Source organism: Salmo trutta, chromosome 23, assembly GCF_901001165.1.
Source record: "Salmo trutta chromosome 23, fSalTru1.1, whole genome shotgun sequence".
Classification (NCBI taxonomy): domain Eukaryota; kingdom Metazoa; phylum Chordata; class Actinopteri; order Salmoniformes; family Salmonidae; genus Salmo; species Salmo trutta.
Window position 1 is genome coordinate 22,912,149 of NC_042979.1, and position 15,514 is coordinate 22,927,662.

The 15,514-nt window shown below is 45.0% G+C and overlaps 1 protein-coding gene across 9 annotated transcripts in view; it reads right to left on the reverse strand.

Moving 5' to 3' along the window:
* The window catches only part of LOC115159615 (ankyrin-1), a 108,850-nt gene that overhangs the window by 17,826 nt on the left and 75,510 nt on the right, over window positions 1-15,514 (reverse strand). For 6 of the 9 annotated variants that reach the window (XM_029709501.1, XM_029709497.1, XM_029709500.1 and 3 more), the window contains 21 exons: window positions 10,934-11,035; window positions 7,574-7,672; window positions 6,945-7,043; window positions 6,748-6,846; window positions 6,124-6,309; window positions 5,550-5,648; window positions 5,320-5,418; window positions 5,113-5,211; window positions 4,627-4,824; window positions 4,256-4,354; window positions 4,015-4,113; window positions 3,628-3,726; window positions 3,175-3,372; window positions 2,756-2,854; window positions 2,371-2,472; window positions 2,031-2,228; window positions 1,637-1,735; window positions 1,195-1,293; window positions 897-995; window positions 595-687; window positions 377-449 (listed from right to left, as the gene is read on the reverse strand). In XM_029709501.1, the coding sequence (XP_029565361.1) occupies window positions 377-449; window positions 595-687; window positions 897-995; window positions 1,195-1,293; window positions 1,637-1,735; window positions 2,031-2,228; window positions 2,371-2,472; window positions 2,756-2,854; window positions 3,175-3,372; window positions 3,628-3,726; window positions 4,015-4,113; window positions 4,256-4,354; window positions 4,627-4,824; window positions 5,113-5,211; window positions 5,320-5,418; window positions 5,550-5,648; window positions 6,124-6,309; window positions 6,748-6,846; window positions 6,945-7,043; window positions 7,574-7,672; window positions 10,934-11,035 (2,437 nt within the window). The remainder of the gene's footprint in view (window positions 1-376; window positions 450-594; window positions 688-896; window positions 996-1,194; window positions 1,294-1,636; window positions 1,736-2,030; window positions 2,229-2,370; window positions 2,473-2,755; window positions 2,855-3,174; window positions 3,373-3,627; window positions 3,727-4,014; window positions 4,114-4,255; window positions 4,355-4,626; window positions 4,825-5,112; window positions 5,212-5,319; window positions 5,419-5,549; window positions 5,649-6,123; window positions 6,310-6,747; window positions 6,847-6,944; window positions 7,044-7,573; window positions 7,673-10,933; window positions 11,036-15,514) is intronic. The other 3 variants (XM_029709502.1, XM_029709496.1, XM_029709504.1) reach the window with 1 other exon arrangement.

Consider the following 15,514-nt stretch of genomic DNA (forward strand, 5'->3'; position numbering starts at 1 on the left):
AAGGCATTGTTTAGGCTAGTCATCTAACCACTAGGCAGGTAGCCCAGTGATTAGAGCGTCGGACTAGTAACGAAAGGTTGCAAGAGCTGACAAGGTAAAAATCTGTCGTTCTGCCCCTGAACAAGGCAGTTAACCCACTGTTCCTAGGTCGTCATTAAAAATAAGGATTTGTTCTTAACTGACTTGCCCAGTTAAATAAAGGTAATAAAATAAAAGGTTCAGCCTCATGGCAGTGCTTGACCTTTTTCTCTAGTCTTCGGTCCTCTGCCATGACACTGAACCGGGGCTGACAATCACAAGACACACAGAAGTACTATTTCTGACAGAAAGCCTTACGAGCTAAGAATAAACGTGTCTCGGGAGTGCACCAACCTACCCTCATCCTCTGAAACATCCAATATCTCATCCACTGTCTCAGGGAAACTCATCCGATGTTTCTCTGTGGTGATCTGGGAAAAGTCAAGAGAAGGAGAGAGAAATGAGTGCTATCATCTGACATGCTCAAATACATAATTCCAGTTAACATGTTGTACTGTAGGTCAGCGACTCACAGAATACACAAACACACTAGTAACCTTGTGAAGTGCTGCTCACCACAGAAACGGCCTCCTCTGTGACCAACTTCAGCACATCAATGACAGAGATGTAACCCAGACGCTTGGCGATGCCCAGAGGAGAAGTCCCATTCTACCACAGAGAACAGAGACAGACAGGAGACACACAGTTCAGACACCAGAAGAAGCCTGTAGATGGAAGCCTGATGGAAGGAGAGTAGAGGAAAGCAATGAGGGGATAATGTGAAGAAGTGAAGAAGAGAATATATAGTAAAGGAAAAGCAGATCTAGAGGAGAAGGGTGGAATGAAGGGATGAGGAAAGGAAAGAAGGGTGTGTTTACAGTGGTGATGTCGTTGGGCTGGGCTCCGTGTTTGAGCAGCAGGGTAACGATGTCAGTATGACCCTGCTGGGCGGACTGGTGCAGGGGAGTGTAGCCCACCTAGATAGGGGGGTGGAGAGAGGGAGCATAGAGAGAGAGAGAGTTTGAGTGCTACAGTAAATGCAAGATTGCTGACATTGACAATAAATTCCATGTCCAATCTAATGTAATTGGAGTGAATGCGGAAGTGACGTGAGGCAGGGCAGAGCCACACTAACAGGTGCCATGTGTAAGGAGGAGTGTAGCAGCAGCGTCTCACTCTGGTCTTGCTGTTCACATGAGCCTGCTGCTGCAGGAGGAACTTCACCATCTTGATGTTGCCATAGTGACAGGCCACGTGAAGCGCTGTGTAGCCCATCTGAAAGAAAGACGGAGAGCGAGAGAGGGAGGGAGGGAGAGAGAGACAGAGAGAAAATAGTGAGAGTTGGCAGTGTTTCAATGGCCTCATTACTGCCTCATTATAAACAGCTTGGTGGCTTTGTTGTACCAGTCCTAGCAGTAAAACATATTTGAGAGTGTGGATGCTGTATGAAAAGTATTGGATATGACATGCCATCATAGTGTGTGGTACATTATACTGCTTATACTGAACCCCACTCTACTGAATGTAACAAAAAGTCTACATTACACTACATTACGAAACTGTTCTGTTGTTATACTCTATTATGAGGTGTGTGGTTGATATCATATGTATGCCTTACCCGTGAGGCTGCGTAGACTGATGCCCCCTGTTTGACCAGGGTGTCTGCTATCCCTACGTGACCTTCCTGGGCCACCAGGTGCAGAGGGGTCAGTCCATTCTGATAGACACAAGGGGAACACGAGGTTGTTGGTCAGTCTGTTCACTAACCAGCTCTGAGTCAGTCTGAGTCACAGTGGAACGTCAAATATGTACCACAGCATGCATGCTATACTAGTAGGTAATTACAGTAACCTGTTTGACACAGTGATGAAAACATCATGCCCTGTAGCCCTCAACATTTTATCTTACCATAGGTCTATCAAACCCTGTGTAACTTAGCTAGCTTTCCCTGAAAGCTTGCCTCAAACCCTGCTAAGGTCAGAGATGAATTGTTCCTCTCTCTGGTCCAGTACCTTGTTCCCCAGGTTGACGTTAGCCTGTTTGGAGATGAGCAGGGCCACCATGTCCGGTCGGCCCTCCTGGGAGGCCAGGTGGAGGGGAGTGACCCCTTGAAGGGACTCAGCGTTGGCAGAGGCTCCGTACTGCAGCAGGCACCCGGCCACCTCCACCTGGTTCTGCTTGGCTGCAATGTGCAGGGGAGTGTAGCCATTCTATAGACAGACACAGGAGTCAGCAGGGGTAATACACTGGATCATCAATGGGTGGGTCATATTATCATATTGAACAATGATCCTGAAAAGGGGGGGGGTATACAGTATAAGTGTGGTGTGTGTGTTACATTGTTCCTCATACCCGGGCAGTGCTGTGTGCATTGCCTCCCTTGCTAACCAGCAGCTTGGCCACGTCCAGGTTGTTGTGATGGACGGCCACATGTAGAGGAGTCAAGCCATTCTGCTTGGACACACATACACACACCTACTGTCACTAGCTATTGAAATAACAGAATATCAGCCTGCCTTTGTGGGTGCATAACGATTCTAAAATGGTGGGACACAGTGATTCCTTTTGGGCTGTGATTAAAGACAGTCAGTGCTAAGAAAATAAGGTTTATTTGTTACTTGGGTCACAGGAAAGATCCATAAGCTTTAGGTGGGTCACACCATTGAGCAGTATGCCTAAAACTGATCAAAAAAAAGCACAGGACAGTCCATGCTGCGTTGCAGTGTGTTCTTCATACCTTTCCAGCCGCGTTGGGGTTGGCTCCTCTCTCCAGCAGCAGCTCAACCACATCCACCTTGCCATACTTACAGGCCACATGGAGAGGAGTGAAGCCTTTCTGCTTGGACACACAAACACAGATTCAGCATGAGCAGGAGAACTAAAAGAGGTCAGGTGTGAAGGGATTAGGATTGAGATTGAATGAGTTTGAGAGAGAAATGGGGTTAGAGAGAATGAGAAAGAGAGAGAGAGTGAGAGAGACATAGAGAGATAGAAAGAGAGAGAGAAAGAGAGAGACAAAGACAGAAAGAGAGAGAGAGAGAGACAGACAGAAAGACAGAGAGAGAGAGAGAGAGAGAGAGAGAGAGAGAGAGAGAGAGAGAGAGAGAGAGATACAGATACAGAGACAGAGAAAAAGTCAGTAAATTAAAGGAGAACCTTTGTCATCTTGGTTTGTTGGGCCCCCCCGTCCAGGAGGATGCGGGTGGTGTGGGGGTGTCCCTCGCGGGCGGCGATGTGTAAGGGGGTGTGGCCAGCGGTGGTAGCCGAGTCGGGATTGGCCTTGTGCTCCAGGAGCAGCTTGACCAGCTCCTTATGTCCCATACGGGCAGCACAGTGCAGAGGGGTCTGGTCATCCTAGAGAGACAGGGATGGAGAGAAAGACTGAGAGTGAGCAGAAACAGAGGTTGGAATGATAATTGTATTTAGCGAGCAGTAACAGTGAGGTATTTGTGCAGTGTATGCTGTTGTAGACTGTAGCTGAAGAAAATAAATGTGCGTTGGTGGTTTGAATGTGTATTCCAGCCAGGACAGAGTTTGTTGTAAAACATTATGACGTACACACAGTAGATGTGTGCAGTATGTATGGTTACATGACAGTGTGTGCAGTACCTTAGCCTTGGCATCCACCTGTGCTGTGTTCTGCAACAGGAACAGAGCCACCTCACAGTGGCCTGCCCTGGACGCCATGTGGAGGGGCGTCTCCACTTTCTGTTACACAAACCCAGGTCAGAGGTCACATAGCCTGTCACAATCACTCTGCCATTAAACACATGACTATGCTATGTAATATCAATAACACACATAAAATATCACTTCATACACACAGAGAACAGGCCTTAGCCATTCAATTATTATTAATGCATGGACCAGATGCCAATCCATTTACCATAACCTTTGCTGGTGTTCATTTCAACAAGTTACTTCTAGTCAATCAGAGTGTGATGGAAATGTCCCCCCCTGTGTCAGGAATAAATGTTATAAAGGGGGTTCTCTCACCACATTGGAGGCGTTGGGTGAAGCTCCTCTATGGAGCAGGTTCTTCACAATGTTCAGGTGCCCCATGAAGGCTGCTACATGAAGAGGGGTCAGACCAGACTAATGGGAGAGAGAAACAGCATATGAAGAGAGGAGAGTTAAGGGTTAAGGTTTCATAACATTTACACCTCCAGACATTTTGTAATGACAGAATTGACACCCAACAATTGCAACAATAACAAAAAGTACGGTGTTATCTCACCTCTGTGACGGCCTCTAGGGAGGCAGAGTGTTTCAGCAGAAGGTCCATGGAGCGCATGTGGTTCTTCTTACAGGCAATGTGGAGGGGAGTGAACCCATTCTGAACACAATAGGAACGCAGACCGAAAATGTAGCAAATTCAGCATAGGGTTGCGTTTAGTATGCACAAAATGGGAGAACACATTCGGAAATGGTACTGCCTGTACTTATTGTGTGCTTATTCGTATCTCATAATGTTTTCTACTCTTTGTGCCTGCTATACGCAACCCAGTTATAAAAGTTCAGTAACCTGACCAACGGACATCTCCAGTACACCTCACACACTAAGTACCAGTATACAGAAATAGAAGGACACTTAGAAGAGCTGCTGACCAGTGCACGTGCGTTGGCCTTGGCCCCCTTGTCCAGCAGCACTTTGGCCATGCGGTGGTGACCACAGTGGGCCGCTACGTGTAGAGGAGTCAGGTGGTCCAGCGTGATGTCATCGATCTCAGCGTCGTACTGAAGGAGCTGCCTCACACAGTCCATGTGGTCTCCCTGGGCCGCCATGTGAATGGGGGACAGGCCATTCTGGAGGGGAGAGAGGGAGGACCGGGAAAGATATAAAAGGATTGAAAGAGAAACAAAGAGAAGAGCAGTGACCTTTGAGAGAAGAAAGCATCTATAAATTCATAATACTGAAATAAGTGACGCATCAGCGTAGTTGGCAGAGGATCATTTGGCATTGGTTACTGCAAAAATTGCAAGTGAGTGTGATATCGTGCCAAAGTGGCCTTAAGGGTGTGATATTGTGCCAAAGTGGCCATAAAGTATGGCCCTTTATTTTCCCTAGTGGGCCACGAGAGGCCTCTGGCTGACCTTGGTCTTGGCCTGGATGGGAGCCCCCAGATCCAGCAGGAGATCGATGATCCTGACATGACCGTTCCTGGCCGCACAGTGCAGAGGGGTCAGCTCATCCTAAATAGATGGAAGGAGCCAGGTAGGGTCCAAAAGCTTTCAAGTCAAATGGCAGAAAGAGGACGAGGATAAGGAAGAAGAGGAGGAGCAAGTGTAGGGTTACAGTACCTTGGTCATGGCATCTATCTGGGCCCCTCTGTCCAGCAAAAGTCGAACCATGATCGCATTACCCCTCCTGGAGGCTATGTGTAGGGGGGTGATACCATTCTGAGAAAGGGGAAAGAACAAATTCTAAATCAATTTAATCAAAGACTCTCCTGTTAGGAAATGGGGTCTTTGAGGGACTATGTTATCAATGTCATGGTTAAGGCAGTAGCGGTGAGGGTTAATGGACTGACCTTGGGAGTAAAGTTGACATTGGCTCCTCTGTTAATTAGCAGTTGGGCCACACTCAGGTTCTCATAGTGAGCCGCAATGTGGAGAGGAGTGAAGCCAGTCTACAGACAGACAAAGATAGAGAGAGAAACAGAGAGACAGAGTGAGAAACAGAGATAGAAAGAAAAAGAGAGAGAGAGATAAAAGAGATAGAGACAGAAAGAGTGAGAGAGAGATAAAGAGACAGAAAAAGAGACAAGGAGAGAGAGATAAAGAGACAGAAAAATATATAGAGAGAGACACACACAGATAGAGACAGAGAAAGAGATTTTTTTCATGTTATTTTCATAATCCATGTTTGCAGGCAGCTTTTTTGTTTATTCATGTAATCACTTTTGTTGCTATTGTTTTTCTCCAAGTCAACACAACAGTGTTATGACTGATTACTTCAGCTAACGACATCAGCATATTAAGCCTTAATGAGTCATCACAGACACAGACACACACACACACACACACACACACACACACACACACACACACACACACACACACACACACACACACACACACACACACACACACGCTGAATAGTACCTTGCTGAGGACGTCGGGGTTAGGGTCGTTCTGCAGCAGCACTGCGGCAGTGCGTGTGTCGTCGTTGCGTGCAGCGATGTGCAGAGCGGGCAGACGGACCTTGCCCTTGGTGCCATAGTTGATGAGCAGGGCCACCACGTTCTCATGACCCTGCTGAAGAGCCACTGCCAGCGGCGTGAACCCATCCTGACAGACAGGGTGAGAGAGGGGAGGGAGAAGAAGGGATAGAGGGAGGGGTGGCCGGGGTAAAAAGGGAGGAAGGGGAGAGGAAAGGACAGAGGGAGAGGTAGTGAGATAGTAAAGTAAGAAGGGGTAAAGAGGAGGAGGGGAGGGAGAAGGTAAGCAAGGTCAACAAGAGACAGCAAGGGAGTAGGAGGAAAAGAGGGAGAGGGGGAAAGGGAGACAAGCCAAATGATAATGGAGGGGGTGAGAGATGGGTAAGTAGAGGGAGAGGAAGAGAGAGAGAAAGAAAATAAAGATAGTGGCAAATTTGAGACAATGTACATTGAGATTACTGTAATAGAAAGATGAGAGAAAGTTAATGTAGCATTGCCTATTGGACTGAATCCAATACACATCTGAGAAACAACTAAATGTCTGTTTGCTCTGTGGGCTTTCACTCACCTCTGTTGGAAGGCTCTGATTGGCTCCGTTCTCTAGCAGAAACTTTACTACATCTAAGTGGTTCTCTTGTGCAGCCATGTATAGGGGACTGAAGCCTTTCTGTAATGAAGAGGCACATGGCGCATGGTTACCAGCAACACACACAAATATACATGCACACAACCCCCCCCCCCCCCCCCCCCCCCCCGATGACTCACCTGTGACTGGGAATTGACGTTGGCTCCATAGTTGACGAGCTCAGCCACCACTCTCTCCTGGCCTGCCAATGCAGCGATATGGAGGGCAGTGTTCCCTTTCTGGAGGTGACAGACACACATACACAAACATTGTTTCATTCATTAAGGTTGTGAATGACTGGCACATTAGTGCCACATTAAACACGGCTGGAGTGGCATGACACAGGAACACAGGGAGCAATGTTCTGTACACACACACACACACACACACACACACACACACACACACACACACACACACACACACACACACACACACACACACACACACACACACACACACACAGGGAGCAGAGAGCAGCCTAATGACCAAAATCTCTATTTAAAAAGCTTCCTTAATGAAACACAGCTCAGAAATAATTAGTTATGACTTATTAGATAGATATATGTTTACAGGCCAATCATATGAGCGGAATAAGTCATAAGCATGTGTATAGGCTTATAATACATGCGGTGGATCCTGTCTGTAAACAGTCTGTTATATAGCTAGCTGGTGAATATCTCAATCAGAAGTTAGAGGTAGGTGCTATGCACCTGTGGTACTATGTGGGTGGAGTCATGGTAAGCAGTGAGCAGTGTGTGAGTAGTACCTTAGTGGTGGTCTCCAGGACAATGCCAGCGTGTAGTAGCCCCAGGACCATCTTGACGTGGCCTTCTTTAGAGGCCAGATGCAAACCGTTGAGCCCATTCTGCAGTGACAGCAGTGGAAGTCAGCGGTGACCACACAGAACCATCAGAACAAATCGTCAGCCTACAGAGCGAGCTCCAATAGAATCTGTCAGCCTTTTAATCCATCTATAACATGGATTTCTGAGCAGCAGATATACAGTACTAAGAATAACAAGCAGAGAAACTCAAAACCCACAGTGGTTACAGAAGCAACACAAAAATATTTCAGAAGATAAACAACCTTAAGACTTTTTCAGTCGGGTCTCAAAGGAAGTAGAGAGCATGGATTTATTTCAGGCTTGTCTGGGTGTACAGCTGCAGAATCAGACAGTCTAACAGTACAGTCTGTGCCTGTCTCTGCTCTGCCAGCCTGCAGTACCATGACTGGCCACAGTTTGCAAAGCACACTGGTCCCTCTACTGCCCTCAAACTGCAGTGTCACTCAATTCACGTGGATATCACACGCATGGGGGAGACAAACACAGATGCACGAACGCGTAAACGCACACACACGCAAACAAGTGTGTGAATCAGCGGTTTGTTTCTGTGAGCTGGTTGGAGTCTGCTGGATTGTAGATAGGGCAGAGGCAGGTTGGCAGGCTGAAATGTAAAACCCTGAATCCTTGGATTTTCTAGAACAGCAGCGGTAGCACCAAATTTTAGCATAGCTATATGCTCTACTTCAACTCCAATCCTAATTTTAACACATATACAAAACATAGAAAATGTGTATGTTTACATACACACATCACATACCCACATACAGTGCATTCGCAATATATTCAGACCCCTTGACTTTTTCCACATTTTGTTATTACAGCCTTATTCAAAAATTGATAGTTTTTTCCCCCCTGATCAATCTACACATAATACCCATAATGACAAAGCAAAAACTGATTTTTTGAAATTTTTGCAAATGTATTAAAAATAAAAAAACGAAATATCACATTTACATAAGTATTCAGAACCTTTACTCAGTACTTTGTTGAAGCACCTTTGACAAAGATTACAGCCTCGGGTCTTCTTGGGTATGACGCTACAAGCTTGGCACACCTGTATTTGAGCAGTTTCTCCCATTCCTCTCTGCAGATCCTCTCAAGCTCTGTCAGGTTGGATGGGGAGCATTGCTGCACAGCTATTTTAAGGTCTCTCCAGAGATGTTATTGTAGATCGGGTTCATGTCCGGGCTCTGGCTGAGCCACTCAATGACATACAGAGACTTGTCCTGAAGCCACTATAGCGTTGTCTTGGCTGTGTGCTTAGGGTCGTTGTCCTGTTGGAAAGTAAACCTTCGCCCCAGTCTGAGGTAGTCTTCATCAAGGATCTTTCTGTATTTTGATCCATTCATCTGTCCCTCGATCCTGACTAGTCTCTCAGTCCCTGCCGCTGAAAAACATCCCCACAGCATGATGCTACCACCACCATGCTTCGCCGTCGGGAGGGTGCCAAGTTTCTTCCAGACGTGACGCTTGGCATTCAGGCCAAAGAGTTCAATCTTGGTCTCATCAGACCAGACAAGCTTGTTTCTCATGGTCTGAGAGTCCTTTAGGTGCCTTTTGGCAAACTCCAAGCGGGCCGTCACATGCTTTTTACTGAGGAGTGGCTTCCGTCTGGCCACTCTACCATAAAGGCCTGATTGTTGGGGTGCTGCGGAGATGATTGTCCTTCTGGAAGGTTCTCCCATCTCCACAGAGGAAGTCTGGAGCTCGGTCAGAGTGACTATCGGGTTCTTGGTCACCTCCCTGACCAAGGCCCTTCTCCGCCGATTGCTCTAGAAAAAGTCTTGGTTGTTCCAAACTTCTTCCATTTAAGAATGATGGAGGCTATGGTGTTCTTTGGGACCTTCAATGATGCAGAAATGTTTTGGTACATTTCCCCAGATCTGGGCCTCAACACAATCCTGTCTTGGAGCTCTATGGACAATTCCTTCGACCTCATGGCTTGGTTTTTGCTCGGACATGCACTGTCAACTGGGACCTTATATAGACAGGTGTGTGCCTTTCCAAATCATGTCCAATCAATTGAATTTACCACAGGTAGACTCCAATGAAGTTGTAGAAACATCAAGGATGATGAATGCACCTGAGCTCAATTTTGATTCTCATAGCAAAGGGTCTGAATACTTATGTAAATCAGGTATCTGATTTTTATCTTTAATACATTTGCAAAACATTTCTACTTTTTTTTTGCTTTGTCATTATGGGGTTTTGTGTGTAGATTGATGAGGGGAATTTAAAAAAAATCGATTTTAGAACAAGGATGTAACATAACAGAATGTGGAAAAAGGGAAGGGGTCTGAATACTTTCCGAAGGCAGTGTATACACACATGCAGCAATGAATGCACACTAAAGCATACATCCTCACTTGTATGATAGCTCTACCTCTGATTCTAGCCTTAGCCAGCAGTGGTATTATTATAGTGGCAGTATTATCTGGTGTAGAGATAGTGGTATTAGTTTTATTGTCGGCTTGGTGCCATGGTTGTTTCTGTGAATGGTGCTGAGGGGTTGCAGTAGCAGGCTGCAGGCTGTAGGCTTACAGAGTGGGTGTGCATTCCCCAAGCTGCCCTAAGTGTTTATGTGTACAAACTGAACTCCCTTCCATTCACCAAAGTACTGATGAAAAATACATAACGGATTCACTTCAACTTGAGCTTGCGTTCACTCACAAATGTAACACATTTGTATGTTCAAAACAGGAAATAAAACTACATGCTTAGCTATTCTTTACATGTGATGTTATTTAAACATTGTGCTTCTCTTATGATGCAACAAGGTGCCATGGGACAGATTGAGGAGAGGAGTGGGAGGAGAAGAGAGAGGGTCTGGATATGTGGCTAATTATATATATTTTTTCATTAAGGTTGTGAATGACTGGAATTAGTGCCACAGTAAACACGGCTGGAGTAGCATGACACAGGAACACAGGGGGCAATGTGGTGACATGGTTATACACACACACACACACACACACACACACACACACACACACACACACACACACACACACACACACACACACACACACACACACACACACACACACACACACACACACACACACACAGAGAGAGACAATGACCTACACGTTTATCTAGGCTAGACTTGACTGTTAATGATTGTGTTTGGCCGAAAACAAATAATGTCATCTATGAAAACCACATCTATAATTTCATATTCATAAAGTCTGATTAAATAAATGTTTTACGAGACAACACATTGACTCTCTTGCCTGCGTACCAGACAGGGAACTTGGGCAGCATGAGGGATCTCTGATGTACCTGATTGGATGTGTTGATGTCTATTCCATTCTTGATGTGGTCAAGAGCCTTGTCCAGGTTCCCTGAACGGGCCGCACGGAGGAAACTGGTGGCAGCATCCGCCTGGAGGGGAAGAGAACACATTCAGAGATAGACAATGACAAAGATAAATAGAGAGAGAGAGAGAGAGAGAGAGAGAGAGAGAGAGAGAGAGAAGTGAGAGACAGAAAATTAGTGTGGTTGTACATTCCAGGGCTAACACGAGACAAAAAAGTTAACATTAAGCAATTCTATTTTCTGAAAAAAACAAACAAAAAAAAACATAGGCATAACAGTATAACAGCTGCTTGGTCATCCATGATCTACAATAGTAAGTCAGAGACATTCTTCAATATCAGTCTATTCTTCGAAACTACTCAGTATTCTGCTGTCTGAGAGTCTAAAAATGGCTGACAATCCAAACGGGTGAGGCTGCCCCTCACTAGGAGTTTGGCAGCTATCCATAGCAGAGAACATGCTGTCTGACTTCTAAAGCCTCTGTGAAAATGATGTGTTCAACTCTGCCACCATGATCAGCCAGACAGGGAGATTCTAACATGGCTGCCTAATACTGTAGTCCAGCATGCAGTCTCCGCCTTGAGGACAAGTATTATATAGATTCTATACAGTGTGCCTACTCACCTCCAGCCACACAGCTACAGAGGGTTTTACATGGAACCAAAAAGGTTTCTACCTGGACCCAAAAAAGGTTCTCCTATGGAAACCCTTTTGGAACCCTTTTTTCTAAGAGTGTAGAAGACATTTTCCTCTGCTCTTTGCTTCTCTTTCCCACCCATTTTTCTCTACCTCTATACCACTCCCCTCTATCACCATCCTGTTTCTCCCTGCGACCCATCTCTCTGCATCCCTTTATCTACCTTTTATCTTCTTTTCCTTGTGGCCTTAACATACACACTCTCTATCTATCTATCTATCTATCTATCTATCTATCTATCTATCTATCTATCTATCTATCTATCTATCTATCTATCTATCTATCTATCTACTGTGTGCAATCCCAGTGGGAGGGGGTGTAAGCTGCTCCTATCTCCCACTCCCCCTCTCCTCGCTCTCTCTCTCTCTTCCTCAGTAATGTATGGATGATGGATCCAGGCTGAGGTCTTCCCAGCATAAAACTAACACTATGCAGTGTGTGTATTTTCATTAAGTCTCAGGTAATGTGTTAGATAAGCTGCTATTACCAAGATATAATGTGTCCTCCCTCATACACACTTCATTTGTACAATTGAAAATCTATAAATATGTATTGCGCACACATGAGTACTGAAATATATTTCTGATATATTTCAAATAGGAAGTAGAATATAAACTCACCGGCCAGTTTATTAGGTAAATCACCCCCTCATGAAAATGTATCGCTCCTACAGACAGTGAGTCACGTGGCCATGGCTTGCTATATAAAGCAGGCAGACAGCCATCGAAGAATTCAGTTACTGTTCGATTTAACATTAGAATGGGCAAAACGAGTGACCTAAGCGACTTGGAGCGTGGTATGATCGTTGGTGCCAGGTGCACCTAATCCAGTAGCTCAGAAATGGCTTCCCTCCTGAGCTTTTTATGCACGACAACGTCTAGGGTTTATCGAGAATGGTGTGACAAACAAAAAAACATCCAGTCAGTGGCAGTCCTGTGGGCGAAAAGAGAGAGGTCAAAGGAGAATGGCAAGAATCGTGCAAGTGAAAAGGTGGGACACAAACAGACAAATAAACGGTGCAGTACAACAGTGGTGCGCAGAACGGCATCTCTGAATGCACAACTCGTTGATCCCTGTTATGAATGGGCAATTGCAGAAGAGGGGATGAGAGAACAGGCTGTTCATAGCTTGAATGTACCGCCGTCCAATCTACAGCAACTGAGTGATACCATCGCTTCAGCATGGACCAACATCCCTGAGTAACATTTACGACAACTTTTAGAATGCCCCAAAGAATTCAGAATGTTCTGGAGGCAACGAGCGGGTCTGACCCGTTACTAAATAAGTGTACCTAATAAACTGGCCAATGAGCGTATATTGGATTCACATCCGATATGCATGATCAGTTCCACCATTTTAAGGCTTTTTCTATTATCTCATTCTGACCTAAAGTAACTAAGGGGTAGCCTGAGAGTTAATATGATCTACAGTTGAAGTCGGAAGTTTACATACACCTTAGTCAAATACATTTAAACTCAGTTTTTCACAGTTCCTGACATTAAATCCTAGTAAAAACTCCCTGTCTTAGGTCAGTTAGGATCACCACTTTATTTTAAGAATGTGAAATGTCAGAATAATAGCAGAGAGAATGAATTATTTCAGCTTTTATTTCTTTCATCACATTCTCAGTGGATCAGAAGTTTACATACACTCAATTAATATTTGGTAGCATTGCCTTTAAATTGTTTAACTTGGGTTTCGGGTAGCCTTCCACAAACTTCCCACAATAAGTTGGGTGAATTTTGGCCCATTCCTCCTGACAGAGCTGGTGTAACTGAGTCAGGTTTGTAAGCCTCGTTGCTCGCACACGCGTTTACAGTTCTGCCTACACATTTTCTATGGGATTGAGGGCAGCGCTTTGTGATGGCCACTCCAATACCTTGACTTTCTTGTCCTTAAGCCATTTTGCCACAACTTTGGAAGTATGCTTGGGGTCATTGTGCATTTGAAGACCCATTTGCGACCAAGCTTTAACTTCTTGACTGATGTCTTGAGATGTTGCTTCAATATATCCACATCATTTTCTTCCCTCATTATGCCATCTATTTTGTGAAGTGCACCAGTCCCCTCTGCAGAAAAGCACCCACAACATGATGCTACCACCCCCGTGCTTCACGGTTGGGATGATGTTCTTCAGCTTGCAAGCCTCCCCCTTTTTCCTCCGAACATAACGTTGGTCATTATGGCCAAACAGTTCAATTTGTGAGGACATTTCTCCAAAAGTACAATCTTTGTCCCCATGTGCAGTTGCAAACTGTAGTCTGTCTTTTTTATGGCGGTTTTGGAGCAGTGGCTTCTTCCTTGCTGAGCGGCCTTTCAGGTTATGTCGATATAGGACTCGTTTTACTGTGGATATAGATACTTTTGTACCTGTTTCCTCCAGCATCTTCACAAGGTCCTTTGCTGTTGTTCTGGGATTGATTTGCACTTTTCGCACCAAAGTACGTTCATCTTTAGGAGACAGAATGCGTCCCCTTCCTGAGCGGTTGTCATAGTCGTGTGTGTAGGTGGCAGGGAAGTCAGGCGCAGGAGAAACCAACTTGGTTAAACTGGAGTAGTTTTATTAACAAAAAACAAACTCCAAAACCAACGTACAAAAATAACATGGGTAAAAGTAACCCGTCGCACACCAATACAAAATACACGAGTACATAATATACGAACAATCACTGACAAGGACATGAGGGGAAACAGAGGGTTAAATACACAACATGTAATGAATGGGATTGGAACCAGGTGTGTAGGAAGACAAGACAAAACCAATGGAAAATGAAAAACTGATCAATGATGGCTAGAAGACCGGTGACGTCGACCGCCGAACACCACCCGAACAAGGAGGGGCATCGACTTCGGTAGAAGTCGTGACAGCGGTATGACGGCTGCATGGTCCCATGGTGTTTATAGTTGCATAATATTGTTTGTACAGATGAATGTGGTACCTTCAGGCGTTTGGAAATTGCTCCCAAGGATGAACCAGACTTGTGGAGGTCTACACATTTTTTTCTGAGGTCTTGACTGATTTCTTTTGATTTTCTCATGATGTGAAGCAAAGAGGCACTGGGTTTGAAGGTAGGCCTTGAAATAAATCCACAGGTACACCTCCAATTGACTCAAATGATGTCAATTAGCCTATCACAAGCTCCTAAAGCCATGACAATGACATCATTTTCTGGAATTTTCCAAGCTGTTTAAAGGCACAGTCAACTTAGTGCATGTAAACTTCTGACCCACTGGAATTGTGATACAGTGAATTATAAGTGAAATAATCTGTCTGTAAACAATTGTTGGAAAAATTACTTGTGTCATGCACAAAGTAGATGTGCTATCCGACTTGCCAAAACTATAGTTTGTTAACAAGACATTTGTGGAGTGGTTGAAAAACGAGTTTTAATGACTCCAACCTAAATCTATGTAAACTTCCGACTTCAACCGTATGTATTTAACACCTTGTCATCTTAGACCCCACCCTCTGTTCTGTGAGTTGACGGAGGACATTTGGAAGACCTATGTCACTGAGTCAAGGTTCCCCTGTAACAAACCAATATTATACTACATGTAGGATGTTTTCACATGCGAAGCCTCATGCTGCAGCTCTGAGTGCCCATGCCAACTTGTCGGCAAATGTTCAGCATTTTTATGCTCCGATTTTCATTCTGCGGCCCTTCGGCCATCTTGTTATGGGATTTCACAGCTGTTGATTGATACGATGGATGTTTCTGCTCCTTCTAAGTAGGCCATATGTGAGCAGAATACTGAGGATAACGTCTCCAGACGACCACCTCCCCCAGTCTCCATCAGTCTCTGAATGGATTGATAAGTGAATCTATGATCTTCAATGTGTGTTTCTT